General features: G+C 41.4%; 1 protein-coding gene across 7 annotated transcripts in view; it reads left to right on the top strand.

The window, feature by feature from the left end:
- LOC133491622 (HMG box transcription factor BBX) overlaps window positions 1-25413 on the top strand; it is an 81629-nt gene that overhangs the window by 24291 nt on the left and 31925 nt on the right. For 3 of the 7 annotated variants that reach the window (XM_061802978.1, XM_061802976.1, XM_061802975.1), the window contains exons 4-11: window positions 1735-1980; window positions 4027-4228; window positions 4304-4371; window positions 7769-7897; window positions 11360-11428; window positions 16341-17142; window positions 17228-17360; window positions 18577-18722. In XM_061802978.1, the coding sequence (XP_061658962.1) occupies window positions 1735-1980; window positions 4027-4228; window positions 4304-4371; window positions 7769-7897; window positions 11360-11428; window positions 16341-17142; window positions 17228-17360; window positions 18577-18722 (1795 nt within the window). The remainder of the gene's footprint in view (window positions 1-1734; window positions 1981-4026; window positions 4229-4303; window positions 4372-7768; window positions 7898-11359; window positions 11429-16340; window positions 17143-17227; window positions 17361-18576; window positions 18723-25413) is intronic. The other 4 variants (XM_061802977.1, XM_061802980.1, XM_061802979.1 and 1 more) reach the window with 4 other exon arrangements.

Here is a 25413-nt window from a genome sequence, read left to right as displayed (position 1 = left end):
ACGGCTTTGAGGAAATTCTCATCCACTATCTGGTGTCTCAGGGGAGAGAAGCAGTTAATCATCAACAGTGCATAGTGGGGATGGAATGCTGCACATTGGGACATTCTGACTCGGTTAGGAGAATACATCAAAGACTTCTTCAATTCCACCAATTCACCTTCCCATGATGAAGCAGAGTCTAGGGTCTTTGAGGCAGGCTCTCCTATCTCTGGGGTTGAGGTCACTGAGGTGGTTAAAAAGATGGACAGAATTTTTAGGCACAGCTGAAGTGTAGATAGCGTCTGGTTTGGTCGCCCAAGTATGACATATCTGCTTTTTGTAGATGGTGTGGTCCTGTTTACTTATTCAGTTTATGATCACCAACTCTTAATGGAATGTTTCATAGCAGACTGTGAATTGGCTGGGAGGAGAATCAGCGTCGGAAAAGTGTGGCGTGCCCTCTCCAGGTTGGGGATGAGCTCCTTCCCTAAATGGAGGAGTTCAAATATCTTGCAATCTTGTTCACAAGTGAGAGAAAAATAGAACTTACACTGAAAGGTTGATCAGTGTAGTGTTTGCAGTAATCCAGACTTTGTATCAGTATGTTGTCGTACAGAAACAGCTACGCTGAAAAGCGAAGCTCTCTGTTTACCGTTTGATCGACAGAAAAAATAAGAGACCACATGGCCAAAAAGGGTTCTCCTTTAGAGATAGGTTGAGAAGTTTGGTCATCCGGACGTAGCTTAGAGTACAGCCGCTGCTCCTCGGCATTGAAAGGAGACAGATGAGGTAGCTCTGGCATCTGTTTAGGATGCCTTCCCTGGTGAGGTGTCCCAGGCATATCCTACCGGGAGAAACCCAAGGGACGCCCCAGGAGTCGCGGAGAGATGACATCTCTCGGCCTGGCCTGGTAACACCTCGCAATCCCCTTGGAAGGGCTGGAGGAAGTGATTCTGTAGAGGAAAGTCTTCACTGCTAAAGCTACTGCTAGTAGGATTTCGTCTCTCGTTTTTGCAGATAATATGGGTCTGATAGTGACATAAAGTCATGATCTTCAACACTCACAGGAGTGGTTTGCAGCCAAATGTAAGGCATCGGGGATGAAAATCAGTACCTCCAAATCTGACATCATGGTCCTCAGTGCGAGAAGGGTGGAGTGCTCTCTCTGGGCCGAGGAGAAGATCATGCACCACGTGGAGGAGTTCCTGTATTTTGGAGTCTTTTTCATGAATGTGGGTAGAATGGCGCAAGAGATTGACAGGGAGATCGGTGTAGTGTCTGCAGAGATGCAGATGCAATGATTCTCAATTTACTGATTGATCTATGTTGTTACACACACCTATGATCACAAATTGTGATTTGTGACCGAAACAAGATCGCAGATACAAGCGGCCAAGATGAGTTCTTACAGTATCCGGGCTCTCGCATAGAGAGAGGATGAAAATCTTGGTCATCCAGAGGTGCTCAGGATCGAGCCGTTGCTCCTCTGCATAGAGAGTAGCCAGATGAGGTGGGTCAGCATCTGATAAGGATGCCCTCTGCAAGCCTCCCTGGTCGGGCTTCTGGAACCTTCTATGGAGAGAAGGCCCTAGAGGAAAATCCAAGGGGAGACGCTGGAGAGACTGTTTCTCAGCTGGCCTGCGGACACCTATGGTTTCAGAAGATGGATGTATAGATAGGGACAGACAGATAGAGGGAAGAAGGGAGTGAGTAAGTGATTGATTGAAATTTAACATTTTTTCGCAACCACTGTAGTATGACCAAGGCCAGGTGTCTCAAGACCAGAGTGGTGGCACATCAGAGGACGTACATGAGGACGTAAATGAACAGCGAGCTCGTCGACCGATGAATGCCTTTCTTCTCTTCTGCAAACGCCATCGTTCCCTGGTGCGACATGAACACCCTCGTTTGGACAACCGAGGGGCTACCAAGATCCTGGCCGACTGGTGGGCTGTGTTGGAGCCTGCAGAGAAGCTGAAATACACCAATATGGCCAAGGAGGTGAGAACTGTTTGTTCATTTTAGACAATTATGAACTGGGATTGATATAAAGTAGGGGTGTAATAAATTGTTTCAGAAATGAATCCATTCGTGTTAGGATTCGTGGTTTGCAATTCAAATCAGGGATGACATTGGTTCATTTAGAAAGTTATGATCCAAAACGATTGAGTGGCTTGAAACAGCTTCAGGAACCTTTTAACCAAAAGTCATCCAGTGTGAAATAAATTCCTGCATACGGGTCAATGGATGTGGAATTTCTTAGACTCCTGTTATTTCTTGTAAGGGAATCAGGTAAAAATGAATAATGATTTCCGACGCAAAGATTTTCCTGATGTACGGTGGAGGAAGTAATTATTTCACTGATATTGTAAGTTCATCCACTGACAAAAACACGAATGGTCTATTACTCTAATGGTATGTGTATTTTAACTGGGAGGGACGGAATACCCAAAAGAAAATCTAGAAAATCACCTAAAAATAATTATTGAAATTATTTTGCAATTCATTGGGCGGGAAAGAAGTTGTTGTTGGTCACTACAGAGGTCCGATATTTCTTGTAGTTGATAACCAGAATTGTGCACATCTCGGGAGGACTTTTGGACCACTCCTCACTACAGATCCTCTCTAAATGTTTGTTTTGAGCCTGTACCTTGGCAACTTGAAGTTTCAACTCCCGCCACAGATTATTCGATAACATTTCTGGAGACTTGCTCGGCCTCTCCACATGCTTCTTCTTTCGCCACTGTTTTATTTACTACCCTGTGTGCTTTGGGTCATTGTTGTGCTGGATGCCCCATTTTAAGTTTTCTGTCTGAAAGGAGTAGTCAGTCATCCAGGATTTCACATTTCCATCCATATTTTTGTTGTTGTGAAATAGACTTGAAGAGAAACATCCCAAAGCATGATCCTTCCACCTCCATGCTTGACTGTGGGCAACTGACCATATCACCTTCTCCCAATCATTGTCTCAATCATTCAGGTATTCAGTGAGAAGCTTTGGACAGACCTGTTCATGTGCCCTCTTGAGTTGGGAGTGACCATACCTTGTGAAGGTATACAATCCTACACAGCTAACAAGTTGTGATGGGTCTCTTTCATGCAGTTTTTTTTAAACCTGTCCTATCCAGGTTGAGGATGGCCTTGATGAATCGTAGATGATTCTGGGACAGTTTTGCTGTGTAAGGGGGAATTTCAAATACTCCTTAATTATTTTTTTTTTTCTGATGTTGATTAAAAATCCAGCCATAAAGAAAAGGTTTTAGGGGACAGATGGACTGAGTGGAAAAAGAAAATAGGGGATTACAAGAGTCAAATTGTGGTCTCATTTGTGGATTGGTGGTACACTCTGTGAGGACATGCAATAATTAACCAAGAGCATGAGATGAGAAAGGCCAGGAAATGGTAGGACAGGACAGAATGTGGGAAATGAGAAAGGCACTGGTACTGACGAGTAGTGCAGTGGGATTCTTTTTAGTGTCTTAACACCTGTAAAAATCCATGTTAATCTGTTCATATAACCTGTGTTATTAGTGGTCCCGGCTGGCACATAAGTACCTGTTGGTACTTGTTCATATAATTAAACAGGTTTGTTGCATATACGACCGACCTCGTATATTGGCTTTATTTGTTCAGTACTGCTTTGGAGACACTCCTAGACAAACGACATTGAATGACATCTTTTGTCAAAATATCATGTTCAGAGGGTAACTCCAAGCCATGGCTGATTTTGTTTCCTTGCTCTCGATTACGTGCTCAGCTCACTGCATCACATGTTTCTCAAGGTAGTTATTTTACTCTTTTGTTTTGTTGCCATCAAGCCCTATTTAAAACATACTTTGGACCTTTGTTGTCACTAAACAGTGTGACACCCATGTAGCATATCACCTCGTTGTTGGTGGCACTGCTCAGTTTTTTTGTAGAGAAAAGCGCACAGGACACAGTGGTTTGAGTATTTTGTTTTGGCGACAAATGTCTTTTTGTCCGAAACCAAAAATGCATTTTGGGCCATTTCTGAAATTTGGTGCAATACTTTTTTTCCCTTTTCAGTACAAGGAGGCGTTTATGAAGGCAAACCCAGGCTATAAATGGTGTCCCACCAACAGCAAGCCAGTTAAGAGGCCATCGTGTCAGACAGTTTGTAACGCTCGCAAAAAGGTGTGGTCCTTCACTTCAATTACATCCAAGGACTCACCCACTGCCGGAAAAATGCAAAAACCTGATGCCCCACAATTGAACTTTGCCATGGCTGGTATGTATAAACAACACTGAAAAGATTGGTTCGTGTGCATATAGATCATGGCATTTCTATGACTGTTATTGTTAGATCCAACTAAGATGGGTGGCCTCAGTATGCTACTGTTAGCTGGAGAACATGCACTAACAAGCCGAGAGGTAAGTTACAATTTAAAGTCACTTGTGAACGCTTTGTATGTACACTTCAACTTTTGGTATGGTACAAATGTCTTTTAATCCATTCTGGAGCACTAAACACATCCTTTTCATTGGGAGTACTACAAGGAATCGGAGGATAAGTGGAAAAAATATTTTCTGTGGCTCATCACATGCAGGTACAGCCCTTCAGTTTTTTGCAAGACCACATATTTGTAGCTTGTGATCCTAAAAATCCAATGTAAGTGGGGGAGAACAAACTTACTCTTTCTGAGACACTTAAACCTGGTGAATTTATAGCATATGTAAATTGAATCTCAGTAACTCAATGAGGAACTGTATAGGTGTTTCGTGGTTTGGGGATCAATTGCCACCTCATTTGGGCCACGACACAAATATGTTGCGGTTATCTTTTGACATCCATCCATCCATCCATCCATCTTAGCCGCTTATTCTCATAAGGGTCGCGGGAGTGCTGGAGCTTATCCCAGATGTCAACGGACAGGAGGTAGGGTACACCCTGAACTGGTTGCCAGCCAATCGCAGGGCACATGGAGACAAACAGTCGCACTCACAATCACACCTAGGGGCTATTTAGAATGTCCATTTAATGTTGCATGTTTTTAGGATATGGGAGGAAACTGGAGTGCCCAGAGAAAACTCACACATGCACGGGGAGAACATGCAAACTCCACACAGGCGGGGCTGGGATTGAATCCAGGACCTCAGAACTGTGAGCCCAATGCTTTCCAGCTGAGCATCCGTGCTGCCGGCTTGAGCAGATGTTATTAAAATAACTGAAAATGGCCTGTTTGAACATATTTCTATCTTTTGACTCATCTACTAAAAAAAAAAAAAAAAAAAAAAAGGAAAATCATATTCATTAATAAAAGAAAAATAATAGTATGGATGGATGAATAATACAGTGAATACTCGGTTCTCGAACGTCCCCATTTTCGAATGAATAGTTTTTCGAATTAAAATTTAGATATGTATTTATTTATTTGCTTCTCATTTCAGACGAAAATCCGGAACTTGAATGCTCCCGAAAAAATCCGGAAATATAATAATAATAATATAATAATAATGCGCGGCCCGACCACCTGACCCATGACGTGTTTTATTGTCAATTCCAACACCGCCAAAAAAACCCGGAAATAACATACCACCCACGTATTGTGTATAACGCAACCTCTGTATGCAGACTAGCCCCAGTAGCTACATTTACTGACTGTTTTTTCTTCCGATTGAGGACTATTAACCCCCAATCATGGCTCCAAAGAAGTGACACTAGATAAGTTATTTGGGAAAAGAAAATAACTTTCAGGGGGCGAGTCACCCCTGCCCAAGAGATTTGATACTTAAAGCCCCAGTGTCATCCCTATAAACATTCTAAAATAGATATTGTAATGAAAAATACATATAACATTATTCACTTCAATGTCTATACGAAAAAATAAATGTGAGCGGAGAGCGCATCATCTATGCGCAAAGTTGCAGAAGTGTTATTCTACGATATCTAAGTGGTCGCCATTTTGGCTGCATCCTCCGTCCGTGACGTCACGCAGTGTACCCTAACTATGGTAGGCAAACACGCCCCTTCTGACATGGAAGCTCTTTTCAAAAAGGAGAACATTACACAACCGAGTGAAGTTACCGGGTAATATTACACTATTGTTTCGAGCCCTCGGGGGAATATTACACTATTGTTTTGAGCCATATTCAGATTATATGCGATCACGGACAGACCACATCCCCATCCGATCCACTTCCGCGGTGGAGATAAGCCATCGCGGCTCATTGCAGCCGGCCGGTGTGGCATATGACTGAGCTGAGCGGTGTTGCTTTAGGGGGTTGTTCATAGACGCCGGAGTACGCGATGAACAACACAGTCGAGCCGGGGCACTTTATTGCGCGCACGCGGCTGAGTGAGGCATTTTCGGCTGGGTTCTTCAGAGCCGCCCCCTGCCGCAAAGACCGACGCGCAGCCTTCGCAGAAGCCGTGACCGCCGAACCCGGTGCCTCAGCTGGTGTGGCTGATTTTCGGCGCCGTGGTGGCATATAATGGAGCTGAGCCGTGCTGCTTTTTGGGGGTTGTTCATAGCCGCCACAGTATGCAATGAACACCGTCGAGCCAGGGCGCTTTACTGCGCGCACGCGGCTGAGTGAGGCATTCTTGGCTGGGTTCTTCAGATTCGCCGCCGTCCGCGCAGCAGCTCGACTCCGTCCGACGCGTACATCGACATATTGCGTATATGGATCTTTTGTTTCGTTATGAGAGACCGATTACGTGGTCCGCCCCAAACTATTATTTTTTTAGTAGCTGTATACACACCTACCTGCTATTTGGAGCCCATGAAGCTCTTGTCCTCTGCACCCATGCAATCCATTTTTCACAATGAACCGGGTCTCTTGCACACTTATGAAGGGTAAATCCATTCTCCCGAGTGTTCAAGCAATGTCCAGCAATGCAATGAGCCGGCATTTTGGCTAACACGAAGGAACAACGAGCTACCTTCCCGGAGGTAAAACTAATGGAAACAAATGAGTCCATTTGGGGGTGCCGCTCTCCTTTACATCACTTCCTGCTTCTCGAAAACAAATCCCTCGAGAGGATTTTCATGGCGGGAGTTACAAAAAGCTGTATACGTCAAAATCAAGATTTCGTTAACTCGACTTAATGTATGTTCATTTTTGTAAAAATAAAAAACTAATTTTCTTTGCTTTTTTTCCCCCTCATTATTGCTTGTTTAAAGTTATTCTGCGCTTTTGTTGATTAAAAAAAAAAGTTTACAAGGCTCGGGGCCCAGTCGCTACAGATAAAGTAATGCACTCCCAGCCAAGCCTACTCTACTACTAAAGCATACATTTTAAGGAAAAATAAATATATTTCTCAAATTATTTCATTGTATAAAGTATTTAAATTATACGTGTATTTTTACTATGCAGTTTAATATCAGGAAATGCAAAAAAAAAAGCTTTAAACAGCCTGTATTTTAGGTTTGGAACGTATTATTGCTTTTTCTATGAATTGTAATGAGAAATTTTCGGACAAATCCCCTCTCAAACCGCCTATTGGAATGGATTCTGCTCAAGAACTGAGGTTGTACTGTAATACTACTTAGTAATAAAAATAATAACATGAGTACATATTCGCTAGAGTTTCCAAAGCAATGAAAGCCATTACATCATGTTAGTGATGAAGCAATATTAAAATAGCATATCAGTGCTACAATAAGCAGCATGTTTGCCTCTCTGGTTTTGGTTTATGCCTTCCTTTGTGGTGTTTTTGCTTCACGAATGGTGAGGAGCTGGACCCAAGATTAGGCAGAGGTAGATAAATGGTGAAGAACAATTTTATTTAGGTAGGTAATGAAAGTGGTCCTGGATGTGTTGGCAGGCGGAGGGCGAAGACAGATGGCAGGCAGTGGAAAGGACAGGCGCCTGGCTCGTTGGCAGAAGTGATGTGGAACAGGAACATATGAGAGCACTGAGAAAAAGGAAACATAGGAATCAACAAAGGAATGAGGTAACAGCGTGGCTTACGTGATGTAACTGGTCAGTGGTACCACCAAAAGTAACTGCAATACATTGGCTATCTGATATCTGAGAACAGGCAGACTTGTATACACTGGTGGTGATGAGGCAGATTGGGGGAAAAAAACTGCTGCAAACGAGGGGGATCTCAAGGACACAGAAGCGCCTGCTCGGTTTCATACTGGTACTGCAGGGCAGCACATGACAACATGTTCTCCTGGTGCTTAAATGGGTTTTCTCTGGTTACTTGGGGGGTCGCTCACTTTCCAGATACATGCATTGTAGGTTGATTGAAATCACAAAATATTCCCAAGGTGTATCTGTGATGATGACTGACTTTTGTGTCCCATTATCAATTCGTGACCAGTCTAGGATGTACCCTGCCTGTCATCCAAAATCTGATGGAATTGACCTCAGCTAACTGCACAATCCCAATTAAGACAATCCATTCATCTATCTATCTATCCATCCATCCATCCATTTTCTTAGCCGCTTATCTTCACAAGGGTTGTGGGTGTGTTGCTGGCGCCTATCCCAGCTGTCAACTGGCAGGAAGCAGGGTACACCCTGAACTGATTGCCAGCCTATCCCAAGGCACATTAAGATGTGGTCTCGTGAGTGGCGGTGGCTGATCCTGCTGCTGTTGGTCGAGCACCGCCATTGCATGGTCAATAGTCGGTGTGTGGGGCTCTGCACCGAGGCGTTTGCAAGAGGGAGCTGGAGCTTGGGCACTGCCGAAGCGTGGGTGAGAGGTGGAGGCAGCGGCGGCTGCTGCTGCTGATGGTCAAGCACCCCCAAGGCGTTTGCAAGAGGCAGCTGGGGCTTGGGCACTGCCGAAGCGTGGGTGAAAGGCGGCGGCTGCTGCCGCTGGTCAAGCACCACCGGGGCATGGTCAAGGGCTGCTGAAGTGAGAGGCAGCTCGGGGTCGAGGGCCACTGAGGTGTGGGCTCAGGCGCCACCAAGACAGGAGCAAGAGCTGGTCGGGATTCAGGCACTGTCGAGACAGGAGCGAGAGACACCTATGGATCAGGCACCACTGAGACGTGAGCAAGAGGCAGCTGTTGGGTCATCAGGTACCTCCTGCCATAGCGGCTTGGTTAAAGTGGATACAAAAGTGACAGAATGTTCACAGACTCGGGAAGGTGAGCTGGGAAACCTAGGTGGAATAGAAATAGTTAACAGACTGGCAGCTTTTGTTTGGTGTGGTTTGGGCTGAGTGTAGCGGGAGGCATAAAGCTGCGCACTACATGGACGCTGTGTGTAGGGCGCAGATGAGTCCTGTGCACGAACAATCGACGGCCATGGGTTGAACACTCTTGGAGTGAACATGCGAAGGTTGGTCGTCGTGGACCTTGGGCCGTTGAAACAGGAGGGAGAGGTGAACGCCACAAGCCGGAACTAAAAGAAGGGCGGTGGCTGGTCAACTAATCTCCTCCCCTGAACCCGGTGCACAAGAACCCCAACCAATGAGGCCAACTCCTTCATCATTGAATGCCTCTGGACACAATGATCCTTGAAAAGGAGTTTGAAGGCAGCAAATTCTTTGGCCCACTGCACTTGAAGGGCAACAAATTCTTCATCCCGCTGAACTTGATGTTTCACTTTTATCGTGTCTTGAGTCCACTGGGTCCATGTATGGCCAGTTCGTTCTGTCACGAGCATGCAACATGGAGTCAGACCCAAATGCAGTACTCAGAGGCAGTGACATGATGTTGAGGGGGGGCAAAGGTCATACACAGTTAAGCAGTCCAAAAGAGGCAGAGGTACAAAAACACGTGGCAACAGAGAAGGTCCAAAAATGTGAAAAATGAGGTTGGATCACTAATAGGCAAAGAACAAAACTTGACTTAGCTTTGGTGGCACAGGAACGGTGGCTATGACAACGAGGGTAATACATAACAAGAGGCTCGTATTCTCACGCAGACTACTGCAGTCTCAAGCATAACAAACTGGCAACTGAGAATGACAAACTCAATGCTTGGCCTAATTCGTGTCAATACGGTGCAGGTGTGGAGCTGCTGCCGGAGGCAGCTCTGCCTAGGGCAGTGGCGTGGCCACGCCCCTGACAGGTGGCTCTACAACTTCTTGATGGACAGGACACAGCAGGTGAAGCTGGGGGAAACCACGTTATCTACATGCACCATTAGCACCGGGCACCCCAAGGTTGTTTCCTGTCCCCGCTGCTCTTCTTGGTCTGCACAAATGACTGCACCTTAATGCACCTGACTGTCTAGCGAGTCTGTGTATTGACAAGAAAGTGAAAAGACTGGAGCTTTTGTGTGGCCAACACAACGTGGAGCTGAACACACTAGACTATTGTGAACTTCAGGAGGCATCCTTCACCACAACTGCCCTCACGCTGTCTAACTGTCCTGTGTCAACCGTCGAGACCTTCAATTTCCTGGGAATTACAGTCTCCCAGGACTTGAAGTGGGAGACCTCAACTCTATCCTCAAAAAAGTCAAGTAAAGGATATATTTCTTGTGGCTTCTGAGGAAGTACGGCCTGCTACAAGTGCTGGTGGGACTGCTGTACACAGCAATCATTGAATCAGTACTGTATACCTTCATCTCAGTCTGGTTTGGAGCTGCCACAAAAAGGACAAACTCCGACTGCCACACACAGTTAAAAATGCTAAACCGATTGTCACCACTGAGACAGGAAAAGGCAGGATCCTATCGAACCTTCCACATCCTGGCTACTGGCTCTTCCAGCTCCTTCCATTGGGTGGGCACGACCAAACGATGCAAACCAAAACTAGCAGGCATTCCAACAGCTTCTTTCCTCTTGCAATTAAATTCCTAAACAGCTAACTTACACTTCCACTGCAAGATGCTGCCAGTGTTCTGCTTGGTCTTTGTGTTTGTCAGAATGGCCCCATTTGAATTATGTACTATAATCTATTGCACGACTTACTTTAAACTGCATACACTCCTTGAAGACTTGAAACCCCTTGCACAATGGTCATTGCACTTTCACTCTATTGAGCATTCTAAATGGTACAACGCTGCATCCTTTGTACAACTTTTCACAACTGTGAGTTAAAAAAATGTTGACTTTTTTTCTTTTTTGTACCCAACGTATGTCATAATAAGGTGGCTCCTACTACCAGAGACAAATTCCTTGTGTGTTGTTTACATACTTGGCCAATAAACCTGATTCTGATTCCGATGTGGTAGTTCTACTCTCTGCTAATAGCCCAATCAGATCAGGGGTGCGAGGGCCTTTATAGTAGCCTGCAGCTGTAATATTTGAAATGTATTTCTGTAACAGTGTTAACGTGTTGTGGCTGCAAAACATATCCATCCTCACTTGAGCTACAATCAGAGGTTTGTTCAATTACGAGAAAGTCCATATTACTGACATCGTCGTACTGAATTTAGACAACAGTAGCATCTGGTACACAACTTTCATGAGGGAAAGAACCTTCTAAAACATGCTTTCTTTCTGTTAGCAGTCATTGGGATCCATACTGCCTGACAGAAAATCGTGCAAACGGTCTGCACTCTTTCAGCTTGCTGAGGTAAATCTGCTTATTGGCTTTATATACAGAATATGTTCAACGTCTTCACAATAAGTGTTCGTCATATTCTCAGTGATAGCTTTATACTCTTATCTGTATTTTTTTGGCTTCGTATGATAAAATCAGAAACTGTTACAGTCCATTTAACTTGTGTGTGTGTGTGTGTGTGTGTGTGTGTGTGTGTGTGTGTGTATAGACGATATACTGTTCATCCAATATATGTATAGGGTGGGTGAAAAGTAACTCAGGCACCAGGCATGAGAACTTGCTCAAAGGATTTCCAGTATCACTGAAAACAAGCGAAAAAAAACACACAGAATGCACACTTTGAGAACTTTGAGACAGATTTTGGAGGTACTCAGTAATATAAAAATTTGAGGAAACTGCCTGAAGAAACGGGAGGCACGTTGGAGAATCTGCCTCACAGTTCTGAAGACCAGGATTCAAATCCCGTCCCCGTTTGTACAGAGTTTGCATGTTGTCTCCATGCCGGGGTGGGTTTTGTCCAGGCACACCGGTTTCCTCCCACATTCCAAAAACATGCATGGTTGGTTAATTGAAGACTCGAAGTTACGCCAAGGTGTAAATGTGAGTGAATGGTTGTGTGTTTAGATATGCCTTGCGATTTGCTGGGAACCCGTTCAGAGTGTATCCCATCTCCTATTTGGATATTGCTGGGTTGGCTCCAAGCACAACTGCGTCCCTTGTGAGGATAAGGGGCTCAGAAAATGGATGGAGGCATGGATGGCCGAAGAAAGTGCTTACTTTGAAATGTGATTGACTTTCATTTTAATTAAATATAATTTGTTTAAATAAGTGTATTACGAATGTTTTTTTATTCAAAACAGTTTTTTTCGTAGGTAATTGGGACCAGAACCACCCGCAGAAAGTGAATAATAATAACCGCGAAGTAGCGGGGGATGTATGTTTATGTACGTACCAGAACGTTTAAAATATGAAACAGTATTTGTGCTTTGCATATTTGAGAAAAAAGAGGTTTTTAGTTAAATCTCTAATTATAAAACCTTATAAATATGTACAGTATTATTAATGTATAATCTTCCTTTTGGCTTGTCCTGTTAATATAAATCTAAATTATAAAACACTTATTGTATTATATTACTGTACAGTTACCATTCATCACTTGTAGACTTCTGCGAGAGCCGCCGATTGGGTACCAGAATATTTAATCAACACTACAGCATTTATACTTTACAAACTTAAGACAAAAATGACAACAGTATAAGTGCCTAGTTAATTGTATGTAATTTATTGCTGTTTAGAAAGTCACAAACAAAGCAAATGCATGATGTCTTCTTGTGGAGCCCCGAATGTCTGCGACGCACTGTTGTGACATCACTTCTGCCGTGTTATTACATTGTCTGTTTCGCCGGTGTGGCACCCCTTACTCAACAAGAGGAACTTTTGCTCGCAAGGAGAACGCGGGATGTGTTTCTCTCACCATCTCCACGTCGTTCTGGCCACATCTCCATGAATCTTCTTTTTTATTTCCTTAGGGCGGTCTGAAACATAACAAACACAGCAAATGTAATAAATAAAGCAACCCTGAGTCGATAAACAAAGCAACCGTAAGCAAACAAAGAAAACGCAAGTTAATGTAAGCATATTAAGCATACCAAAAGAGCATTAAAAGCAAAACAAGGGAACAAATATGAGAACTTTATGTACAATTAATTCATTTAATCCAACACCCTGTAAAAGGTCAGAACACCATCAGCACTATTGCTGAAGTTGACAGCTCGTAGCGTATTGTTGTGGGCTTTGGAAATTCTTCAAACCAACCTTTGCTTGCCGAAAAGCCTCGTCCTCGAAAGTGAACACAGGTCCCATTTTGAACAATCCTCTCATTTTGCATCTTCCCATTCTGCTTGGGTGCTTTGGGGAATGATTTGTCAACAGCCCAGTGCTTGGTCGGCATACATACAAACTACAAAGGTTATCCGCACACACTCTTAACAGTTTAGAAAATTGCAGCAAAAGGAAGGGAGAGAGAAAGTTGCTAGGTGAAGTTTCAATCATGAACAGCCAATCAGCTCCAAAAAGCTGATTGGGCTTTTTTTTTCTTTTTTTTTTTTTTTTTTGCTCTTTAAAGTAATATACTATGTACAATTAGCCGATCTGGCTTTTTTGGGGGCCAAGGGGGGCTGTGATGCACTGAAGCCGGAATAAGTGTCGCGCGAAGTCACGAGGGATAACTATACAGTCATCCCTTGTTTTTCGTGGTTAATTGGTACCAGACCCACCCGCGAAAAGTGAAAAACCGCAAAGTAGGGGTAAATGGCAGTTTTTTTTCCCCTTTTTTAAATTTTTTGGTTCATAGGTCCTTGTTGTCTTGCTGGGGATGCCGCATTATACCCTATCAATGTGGCATCCCGCTACACTACTGTACTAATGTATGGTGGCGTTTTTTTGTTTTTTTTTAAGGGGGGGTCCGTAAATGTATTGAATCCGCAATAGTTGATCCGCGAAGTTAAGAGGGATTACTGTATTTATATACAGTATACAGCAGTTGTACCTCAACTTACGAAATGAATCCGTTCTAGAAGTCGTTTCGTAACATGAATTCTTTGTATGTAAAAGTGCATTTTACATGTAAATAGCGTAATCTGTTCCAAGCCCCCGACAACCCTACCAAAAATAACCATTCAAAGTACATAATGCAAAGAATAATAAAAATATATATATATATGTTAATTTACCTTTGGCATTGGGCGACTATTCGAAGAGTAGTGAATGACAAGTACGTTTATAGGCGGAATACTGACTTTTTAAATTGCATTTATAAAAAAAATATATATATTCTCAGTTTTTCTGCAATATTCCGACTGTAACCCGTGCCAGAATCCAACCTCGTTCATATTCCGGTCCGACTTTTGCAACCGAGGTGGAAGATTAGATACACGCCTGTTAATTAGTCGAATGTGTTCCTCCTGACCAATGAAAACGGTTGTTGTATACGAGGCAGATCACGGGGCCATTTTCAAGTGAACACGATGACTGTGCTCAAGAGGAAAGACTCCTCTCCAGTGAAAGAAATTGATGGATATGTCAAAAATAAATTCCGATGGCATTGGATGGAATGAGAAATCGTCGATACAGTTGGAAAGAAGGAAGTTACCACTCTGTTAAGCGACTTCATTCGCAAAATCGATCGACCTGGTAAAGCATCGTGCACATGGGGTCAGTATACTATTGACTATGGATAGATAAAGAGGTTTCCAGGCATTGGAAGTTCATGCGAAACGACAAAAACACTTCAAACAACTGAAAGCAATAAAAACGAACTTTTCCACAGCTGGTACATTGTCAACCCAACACCAACAACCAACCCCAGTTGCTGACAGGGTAATCAATAATGAGGTGAGAGTTCAGAAGTAGTTACTTGTAAAAATGTATTATTTACTGATATCCACACATGACGATAATAATTGTCAAATTCATGCGTTTCAATCATTTACTAAAACAATAAATTAAAACATTTTTGAATGGATACAATATACACTCTATGAAAGCACGCTTGCATGCCATGATGCAGATCTGAATTCAATTTAGTAGTTAGTTGAATTTGTAATTTTTTTTGGGGTTAAGGTATGCACCTAAATAATGAACGATCATATTGTGTACATTTTGAAAACAATAGCATTTTTTCAAAGATGTACTAGATATATTTCATTCATAATAGAATTTATAAAACTTGCATGTTAAAATTGGTGATCATCCTTTGATCATGCTTGCAGACCCCTGGCTATTTATTATTATATCAGTAATTATTCAGTCTTTTTTCATTCAGTCAAATCACGTCTGCAAGTAAAAGCCATCGTGGGGGACAGAGGAAGAGGCAAACTTTGACAGCTGAGAGAAAACATACGTATGAACGTACGCATGCGCGCAACGTAATTCCACAAAATTTCTTGGGGCCCATGGTGAAGTAAGAATAAACTTGCAAAAAGCACAAATGGAAAAAGTTTGTTTTTCCAAAATGAGTTAGCTTTTGACAACGTGTGACAGCGCAAGCATGATTGGGTAACAGTCGAGTATCCCAGGGAATAAAAAAAGCATCATGGGTAAAGATCGACGTCCCTCCTAGCCAATGGGATGCCAGAAAAATGCTATGCAATAGCCAATGGGAGAGTACCTCTATCGCATCACACAAACCAAGATACAGGGTGTGCATCATGAGTGTCCAAGGGAATAAAAAAGCATCATGGGTAAAGATTGACGTCCCTCCTAGCCCATGGGATGTCCAGAAGATGCTACAGCGATAGTCAAAGGGAGAGCAGCTCTATCGCGCCACACAAACCAAAATACAAGATGTTTATGTTCGGTAGAATTTGGGGGATTCAACGCCTACTTTTTTCTGTTCATAGCCTGAATTTACTATGTAACTAGGGACAATATTTTTCCGAGAAGACATTTCGTAACCTGAATTTTTCATGTCTAGAGACATTCGTAAGTCGAGGTACCACTGTTTATTTATTCCCAATTTTTAATGCAGTTAGTTTTCACCCACACTCTATAATTATATATATATATATATATATATATACTGTATTTACTGTACATATGTATGTATGGACTGTAGGTGTGTTCTGTAAGTATTTGGTTATAGAAGTACGTTAAAATCGTTGATGCTGTTCCCCAAAGAAAAACAGTGGTTACAGAAGTAAAGCAACTTCTAAACTAAATCAATTTCTAGTTTTCATTTGAAAATTTTCGTTGTTTTTATCATTTTACTATAGTTATTTCTGTGACCACTGATTTTTTTTTTTTAATTAACAGAGAGATACCAACAATGGTATCATATGTACATACTGTACATTACAGAAGGTTATTGCTTGATAGTTCGAGTCAAACATAAAATTGACTAAAGACTGTTTTTGTTTCTATTCAGATGTGTTTAGCATCTGAAGCTAGGAAGATGGACACAGCTGTATCTCGGCAAGTAACCAGCTCATCTTCAGTCTCTTTCCATGAAACTACAGCCAGTTGTCTTCAGATTCAAGAGGAGAATTTGGAAAATGTTGTTTGCCCTCTCACCTCTAATACATTACTTTCCCACTCCCCGATCACTTTGACTGAAAAAATTCCCCTGGAACTTGAAAGCCAAAATCAATGTGTCAAAAAGAAGAACAAAGAGGAGCTTATATTCACTGATAATGATGAAAGTCTTCGTTCTACAAAGGGATTTCTTAAAAATCCTACAGATGTTGATGTAGGGGTTATGATTGGAATTGAGACTATGGATGAAAGTGTCTGGAGGGGTTCAGAGAAGCCCAAGATGAAAATCCAATATGTTTCAGGTGGTGATATGTCTTATCCACCCAAAATGAAGAGTGAGCTCCAAGTTAAGACTTCTGTCAAAAAAAAAGATATGGATGGTGATAGTGGAAAGTATACGCAATATCATGCCTGTAAAATGGAAATAAAAGAAGAGGTGAGTCCTATTACAGAGATAGAAGAAACAAGTATAGAAAGCAAAGAAATTCAGAACAGCATGGAGGGATGCCAAAAAGTTTCCAACAAGTCTTCATCTCTGATGGTCAAAGAGGATTACGATAGGATGGAAATGCCTTCTAAGGCCAATACAAAGACCCATGGTGCAAGGAAATCCGAGAGGAGCTGTAAAGGCGCCTTGTACAAGACCCTTGTTTCTGAAGGGATGCTGACTTCGCTGAGAGCCAATATTGACCGTGGTACTTGTTGTTTGACCACTACATATCCAATGTTTTCTCATTATTTTATTGAACAAGGCCAATAATATGATGGTTTTATCTACAGGTAAAAGAGGTGTCTTTCGTGCTTCCGACCATGAAGCAAACATTGGCGAAGATAGCTGTACACTATCCCTTATGTCATCTAATAACACCAAGAGACTAAAAAAATCCAAGTCCAAAGATTATTCTTCACAAGGGTGAGCCACATTACTCGGATATTTTTGCGAAAATTTACATATGTGGAAACCAAACTTGATAGTTGGGCAAACTAAAGCAGCAAAGACTATCTACACACACCAGTTCTTTTCCTGTAAAAGTGCTTGGTAAATCTTACAGAAATTACAAGTCATGCTGCTTTGACTATATTAAGGTAACTTGATAATTCAAGCAGGAAAACAGGGACAAACTGATTAAGAACAGTGTTCCCTCTTTATTTGCAGGTTTATGTTCATTACCCCCCACATGAATCATGAAAATCTGCAAAAAATGGATACAGTATTAAAATACCTATGTATGATAATATTTTTGGCACCATTAGGCGCACTTAAAAGTCTTACATTTCCTCCAAAATGAACAGCGCACCTTAAGTTCACAACAAGTTCCAAAATCTGTAAATGCTGCTGTGTCACTAGACCAATGAAGTACACTTGAACACCCAAGCAGCATGCTGGGAGTGCTACAAAACATGCTGGGAGTTTGCAAGTCGCATTTAAAGTGTGTGTTTTGTGTAAATTATTTCTCCGGTCAGTGTTGTATTTGTTTTATTATTTGCTAATTATGCTATTCTGTTTGCTGTGGTGTGATCATTTTTGTTCCGACGTGACACCATGAGTGTGAACAACATCTTGAGTAATTACTTGCCTGCACTGTCAGTATGTGGCGCAATGTAAGCTTTTTCTGCTTACATGTAAAGTTGCAATTGTTCCTCACTGGATGGTGAGTCCCATCATATGGTAGTTTACATATTTGAAAACACATGCCAGCATGCGTGCATGCTAACAGTGTAACCAGTGGGTTAAAATGTAGTTTATTGGACTAGTCACAGTACAACATTTAGAGATTTTGGAACTCAGCCAGATTACAAGGCTCCCTCTCTATTTAGGAGAGAATTTAGGACTTTAAGTGCACCTTATGGTTGTGAAAATACAGTACATTATGAAGGGGGAAAAAAAAACAAGACCAAAAGCCATAAATATGCAGGGTCACAAACAGTGAACTGCAAACAGGCAAGAGCACACTGTATATGAGTCACTGTATTAATCATAAATTTTAGTGTACAAAAAAAATATACTTGAATTAATTTTCCGTGGGTCCAGACTGCTTGTAGGATCACTGTTGAGAAATGGCCTGTTGTAAGTTTGTTTCTCTTTGTATATATGGTTAATAATATTAATACTAATCTCAACTCATCAGAAAACTTGAAGAAGAATTTGAAAAGAAGTTTAACAGCCTACCACAGTATAATCCAACAACATTTGATAAGAAATGGTCTTCTGTCATGAAGAGAAAGAAGACTGATTGGTCTTTGGCCCATGAGGATACTTCCAAAACAGGCAAAGGTGAGAACAAAATGTAATGAATATTAATATAAACATTCTTCCAACACATACAGTACGCGCAAGGATCCAGATGGGCCTTTTTCTTATGTAGACTGTTAAATAGGTTATTCACATTTCCTCCATTTTTATTGCATTGGAGAGATACACTTTGACGATAAATTCCAAAATGAAACCTTTTTGAAGTCAGATTTTACATTTTTCAAAATAAATATAAATTACAAGTAATGCCAATTAATTAAAAAATATTTAATTTTAGGCTGGCAGGGCCAGTATTATCAGCAAATGTGGTATACTATGTTGTATCAATAGCAGAATTTACTGTTAATGGAGTACTTCTCCATGAAATATCTATGCCACTTGAACTTGTGCACTTCCTCATCCTAAAAATATTTTTCACCCCGTTCGTGTCCTTAAAGATCGGATGACAAAAGTGTTATGTGGTCAGTTAAAATTAATATTTGCATTGTTTATTTTCTGTAAAACATGTTTCCAACGTCCAGAGGTTTTCAACCCTGGTTTAGCTAAAAATTAGGTGTTGTATGATGCATATTGAATCCTCCCCGAACATCCCCGAACCTCAAGACACCTGGGTGTGGTTACTCTATCCACCGCAAAGGCTACCAGAAGTGATGTTACAATTGCCAAACACAGTGCACTACATACTATACACACTGGCAAGCAATGTTTTGAATTATATGGAGGAGGAGGATTTCGATATACAGGAGCACCAAACTGAAACTGAACATCACCAAACCGTAGATATTTGAGCTGATCAGGAGGTTGGAGTGGCCAATGGCTCCATGTTATGGTATTTCAAAAGCGTATATTTTTATACAGTCATAGCTTGAAATAATCCAACCCCAAGGATGCCAATATTTTTAGTGTGACTATGCTTATTATATTTCATATATGTTTCAGTAACACAGTATAAGCTTTTACATAGGATCCATTATTCCTATCTATTATGTGCCCCGCGCTTGAGTCACGTTATAACACACAACACACAGTCTTTGCTATGTGTCTGTTAGCTAGCCATATAGGCAAAAGTGGAGACGACAGTACTGAAAAGGCACTGCGTGGGTCTTTTTCCCCTAGACCATAGCAGATTTAGATCTATTGCTGACAGTTGATGTCCCAATGAAAATTGGCACTTCAGCTCGTTTCAGCCTCTGCCAAACTACACTTATATATCCAATGCTTTTTCAAAACAGTACAGTGCTTGGAATGCTTGCTAGGTACCCATAACTCAGCATGTTTCTTCCCCTCCCGTGTGACGTTCACCATCCAATGGTCATGGATTCCTTCTTCACTTGGAACCCCCCCCCACCCCTCCACCACCAAAAAACAACAGCATGGAACGATAGCACATAATGCCAAATGAACAAGATGTTTGGCTTGTGTGACATGACTGTGCTACAAAGAGACAAAGACCAGAATGTGCTGAATGCAAAAAGCATAAGGCGCATCATATTTATCGATTTAACTGCTGTATGCCTGCCATATACTGTAATTTCACGTTTATAATGTACATTTTCCCCAAAATATTTTCAAAAAGCCAATAGACCGCATTATATTAAGGTATACATTAAAAATAAAAATAAAATTACATTGTATAGCTAGCAGTCACATTTGACGACCGCGTTTGTGCCCACGCGCCTTCGCACTCTCAAATCTCCAGTCGAGCACGAAAAATCACCTGCGTAAAATTTTTTACGAGTAGGAAAAAATAGATATTGAAAGACGTCGCTTATTTTGTGTAGTCTTGACATTAATTTACGTGTTTATTTCATAAACGTTAATTAAACATGCCTGCTCCTAAACAATCAATCTTTACCCGGAAACAGGAAATACAAGTTAACCGTATCGAGCATGTCCGGAAGTGATTCCAAAAGTGTATGTTCAGAGTTTCACATACTGCGAGGCATTTACGTTAAAAGTCATCAACGTAATGAGCCATGTCAAAGGAAATTCAGTTCCACCAGGGGTGTTCAATGCGTGGATTGCGAGGCAGTTTTGGTTGAACATGTGACTGCATGGCCAAAAAAAAAAAAAAAAAAAAAAAAGACGTTCGACTATTATATACCTCGTCGCTTGATTCAGGTGTGGACAATACGTCGAGCGCATGCACATAAAGGCGCGTTCTAGCAAGCCGGCCTCTTATTTACGGCAGTCGCGGCGCTGCGCGTGTGCACCCAAGCTAACGAAAATAAATGTGAGATTGTGATATACTTTGACTTCATCTAAGTTCTAACGGTCATTTTCCTCGTGTCACACGTTATCTTGAAGTTGAAAAATTTTCCCCTGTACATGCTGTAGGTGGTGCATCTACTGTTAGCTTTCATCAATGGATGGAGAATAGATACCGCCGTAAATTACGCTAGATTATAACGATACATCACGATTGCCGACAGGAATGCTCGTTACAATGCATCGCTTGCTTGTTGCCATAATGCCGATTATGTTGAACTAAACTTTCAGCATTTTCAAAACATTGCGGGCATGGATCGGTCGTGTTTATTCCTTGACAGGGGAGTGGATTTAACTTTTCTTCAGATAAAGTTTGTCAGATCAAAAATTTTTATTGATGAAAAAATTAAAAATACCGTTTTATATCATCTTCTACTAATATAGAAAAAAAGTCCTCCATATTTTCCCGGAATTCCAAATTTTTAAATTTTCATGAAAATTGTTCCGGAAAATTGAGGAAAAATTGACTAAAATTAATCCGGATATTAGTTGACAAGATTGGACGAACATGCGTTTGAGTTCTTTGTTTTGCTGTCACTAGCATAGCCATGTTGAGGCACCTACACTAGTAAGAGTAACGCCCCTCCCCTCGCATTCTCTCAAGACGTCGTTTATTTTGTCTGGTCTTGACATTAATTTGCGTGTTTATTTAATTAAGGTTGTTAACTAAACAAGACTACTTCAAAAACAACCGGTATTCACCCGGAAACAGGAAATGCAAGTTAACCGTACTGAGCATGTACGAAAGCGCGTTTTCATAACTGCTTCAGGTAATGCGAGCGCATTTACATCGAAAGTCATCAACATCATGAGCCATGTCAAAGGAAATTCAGTTGCGTTGATCGCGAGGCAGTGTGACGGTGTAAAGGAAAAAAAAAAACCAGACTATCATCCACCTCGTCGCTTCATTCAGGTGTGGCCAATACGTTGAGCGCATACACATAAAGGCGCATTCTCGCAAGCCGGCCTCCTATTTACGGCAGTCCCATGGTGCGTGCCCCCCCCAACCCACAACAATACGTCACGATTGCCGACAGGAATGTTTGTTACAATGTATCGCTAGCTTGTTGCCACTAACGACGATTATGTTGAATTAAACTTTCAGCATTTTCAAAACATTGAGAGTATAGACTGTTCGTGTTTATTCCTTGACAGGCCAGTGCATTTAACTGTTCTTCAGATCAAGTTTGGCAGATCAATTTATTGATTATTGATGAAAATTTTTAAATACCATTTTGTATCATGTTCTACTATCAGTTGAAATTGGAAATTATCATTTCTGATATAACACATTTTCTGTTTTAAATTGTAGTTTTCTATTTTAGTTATGTATTTGTAAATAACAATAAATAGTATTTTATTTTTAATTAACAGTTATGTTATATTAATCCAGTAAGTTATTTTAAGGCCATCCCTAATCACACCCACAACTTTATCTGTGAGCATGACTGACCACACCCGTACATGTTTCAAATGTGAGTGACTGTGTGTATCAAAATATTAAAGGCAACTGATTATACTATTAGTATTACTAGATCTATATCTAAGATAGTGAGCAATGTGGTCGAGTGTATCAGTACAACGCGATATAACATGTTTGAGACTTAAACGTTAAAAGTAATTACTATAGATCAACTTCTTTAACATGTTTGCTGTACGGTGTAGAAATTCTAGGATATATTTTTGTGTATTATCTATATCTATAATATATATAATGTGGGGAAAAGGACAATTTTAGAGGTTTTTTTACTGAATTGTTCACTTAATTAATTTGTCCTGAGATAAGATGGCATATTTTAAGCATATTTTAATGACAAATGTGATTTTTGTACTATCCAGTGATAGGAAGATTGGGGGCAAAAAAATCTGGGCTTGGCCCTTGGGGAACTTCTGCCCAATTTTTTTTTGGGGTCAGGACTTCGAAATTTTACTTTTAATTTATGTCTGAATTTTCTTCAGATATCGCCAGAATGCACCACAACCATCCATTTTCCCTGGACCCCCTAGTGCTCGCATTTGTATTTTCAAGAATTTTCACGAAAGTCCTCTTTCATCTCGATACTAATATGAGTTCAAATTGGAAATTATCAGTTCTGAGTTTGAAATTTGTGTTTTCGATTTTAGTTATGTATTTATTTTATTTTTAATTTAGATTTATATTAATCCAGTAAGTTATTTTAAGGACTTGAGATTCCATCCCTAATCACACCCGCAACTTTATCTACAAGCATGACTGACAACACCTGTACATTTTTCAAATGTGAGCAACTGCCGTACTGAGCATCTACGGAAGTGATGCCCAAAGCACATGTTCCGAGCTGGTTCACGTACTGCGAGCGCATTTACGTCGAAAGTCATCAACATAATGAGCCATGTCAAAAGAAATTCAGTTACACCAGGGGTACTAAATGCGTCGATCGCGAGGCAGTTTTGATTGATCGTGTGACGGCATGCCAAAAAACAAAAAAGACGTTAGACTATCATCCACTTGTCGCTTGATTCAGGTGTGGCCAATACGTCGAGCGCATGCACATAAAGACGCGTTCTAGCAAGCCGGCTTCCTATTTACGGCAGTCGCGGTGATTCCATCCCTAATCACACCCCCAACTTTGTATCTGCGGCCATGACTGGTGGACCACACCCGTAACTTTATATCTGCGGGCATGACCTACCACACCCATACATTTTTCCAAATGTGAGTGACTGGTATAGTTGCATGCAGGTAAATAGGGTGGTTAAAAAAGGTATACATTTACATTTCAACATTTACATTTTTATGTATTGCGGTAATGTCCGCCGCCAGCTGCCTGTGAGTTTGTTTTAACTCAAGCTGAGACAAAAAATGTTTAGTTCCTGTTATGCAGCCGCTTTTAAAAGAAAACTGTCATCACTGCTGCTGGAGAACTGAGAAACCTCGAAGCACCGTGGCAGTTCAAAATGGCTGACTCGAATGTGAGATTGTGGAGGAAGATCAAGGACAAAATAATCTATCAAAAAGCATACGGAAGAGCATTGGGATGTGGTAGAGTTGTGCAGTTCCCAGAGATTTAGGAAACTGCTACTGATTGTAGCCGAACGGAGGGCAAGAGGCTGCGTTATTAGCACTGTGGAGCTTCGCCTCATAAGCGCTGACAATAATAAGGAATAAAGGTAACCAAGACTCTGAAGATTCAAAAAATGTTTCCTCACAAATGCCATGATGGCACACAGCATGACGTGCTGTGGGAAGAAGATGGGATCCCTGTTCATGGTGCAATGCAGGAGGCACCGGAATTAATGATGTGTTCCACAGCAATGCACCAAAGGTCGCTACTATGGATCTTTTTCAGTTTGGAGATGAGTCAGGTGCTTATTTTGAAGGGTTGGCCAAGGATCTGTACAGTAATCCATCTCTACTTCGCGCTTCACGTCTTGTGACTTCAGCACATCAAATTTTTTTCATCCCCCACTACCCCAGCCCTAAAAAAAGACAGATCTGCATACAGTATGTCCTATATTACGTTAAGGCGCATTGATATAAGGGAACATTCCCGGCGCGCGTGGACCAATGAAGCAAAAAAAAAAAAAAAAAAAAGCCAGATCGGCTTTTTGAAGATGATTGGCTGCGCATCATCAAAGCCCCACCCAGCAACTCTCTCTCCCTCCCTCCTCCTTTCTAGCCGCCATTTTCTACACTGTTAGACTGTGTGCGGATAACCTCTCGCGTTCACAATGCCTCCAAAGCACTGTGATTGACCTCACTCCTAGCCAATGGAGGGATGTGATGCCATGAAGATGCCACGTGCTAGCCAATAGGAAAACAGCTCTATCGCGTGCTCTATTGCGCCACACAAACCAAGAGACAGGATGCACATCATGACTAAAGATTGACATCCCTCCTAGCCAATGTGATGCCAGGATTATGCTCTGGTGATAGCCAGTAGGAAAGCAGTGTTATCACGCCGCGTTCAAACCAAGATACAGTACTGAATGTTTACATTCGGTGTAATACAGCACAATTTTTTTTCCTTTTGTATCTTGAATTTCTTTCCTGACTAGAGACAAAAATTTTCCGGGGAGGCTTTTCGTAACCTGAATCTTTCATTAGTAGAGACTTTCATAAGTAGAGGTATCACTGTACACACATACAAAACAGAAAAAGAATGAAAAGGCTAGATGGGATTTTGCAAAGAAGTATAGAGATGAGCCACAAAAGTTTTGGAATAAAGTGTTTTGGACTGAAGCGCTTTGCATTAACCTCCACCAAATGAAATGGCTCTCTAGTCCCTGCACTCTTTTACTACGAAGCCACAGTTGTAAAACACGGAGAATGTGGTTTGGAATTGTCTTGCTCAAATAAGCAGGGGTATATATGGAAAAGACGTAGCTGTTGTATTCTTCATTTGAAATGCTTTTCCAGGACTTCACTCCAGCCTCTTTCAGTTGTTTTTTCGTTTTTGGAGAT

This window comes from Syngnathoides biaculeatus, chromosome 18 (genome assembly GCF_019802595.1).
Source record: "Syngnathoides biaculeatus isolate LvHL_M chromosome 18, ASM1980259v1, whole genome shotgun sequence".
Taxonomy (NCBI): Eukaryota; Metazoa; Chordata; class Actinopteri; order Syngnathiformes; family Syngnathidae; genus Syngnathoides; species Syngnathoides biaculeatus.
Note: the sequence above shows the minus strand (reverse complement) of the source record. Positions and strands in the feature narration are given on the sequence as shown.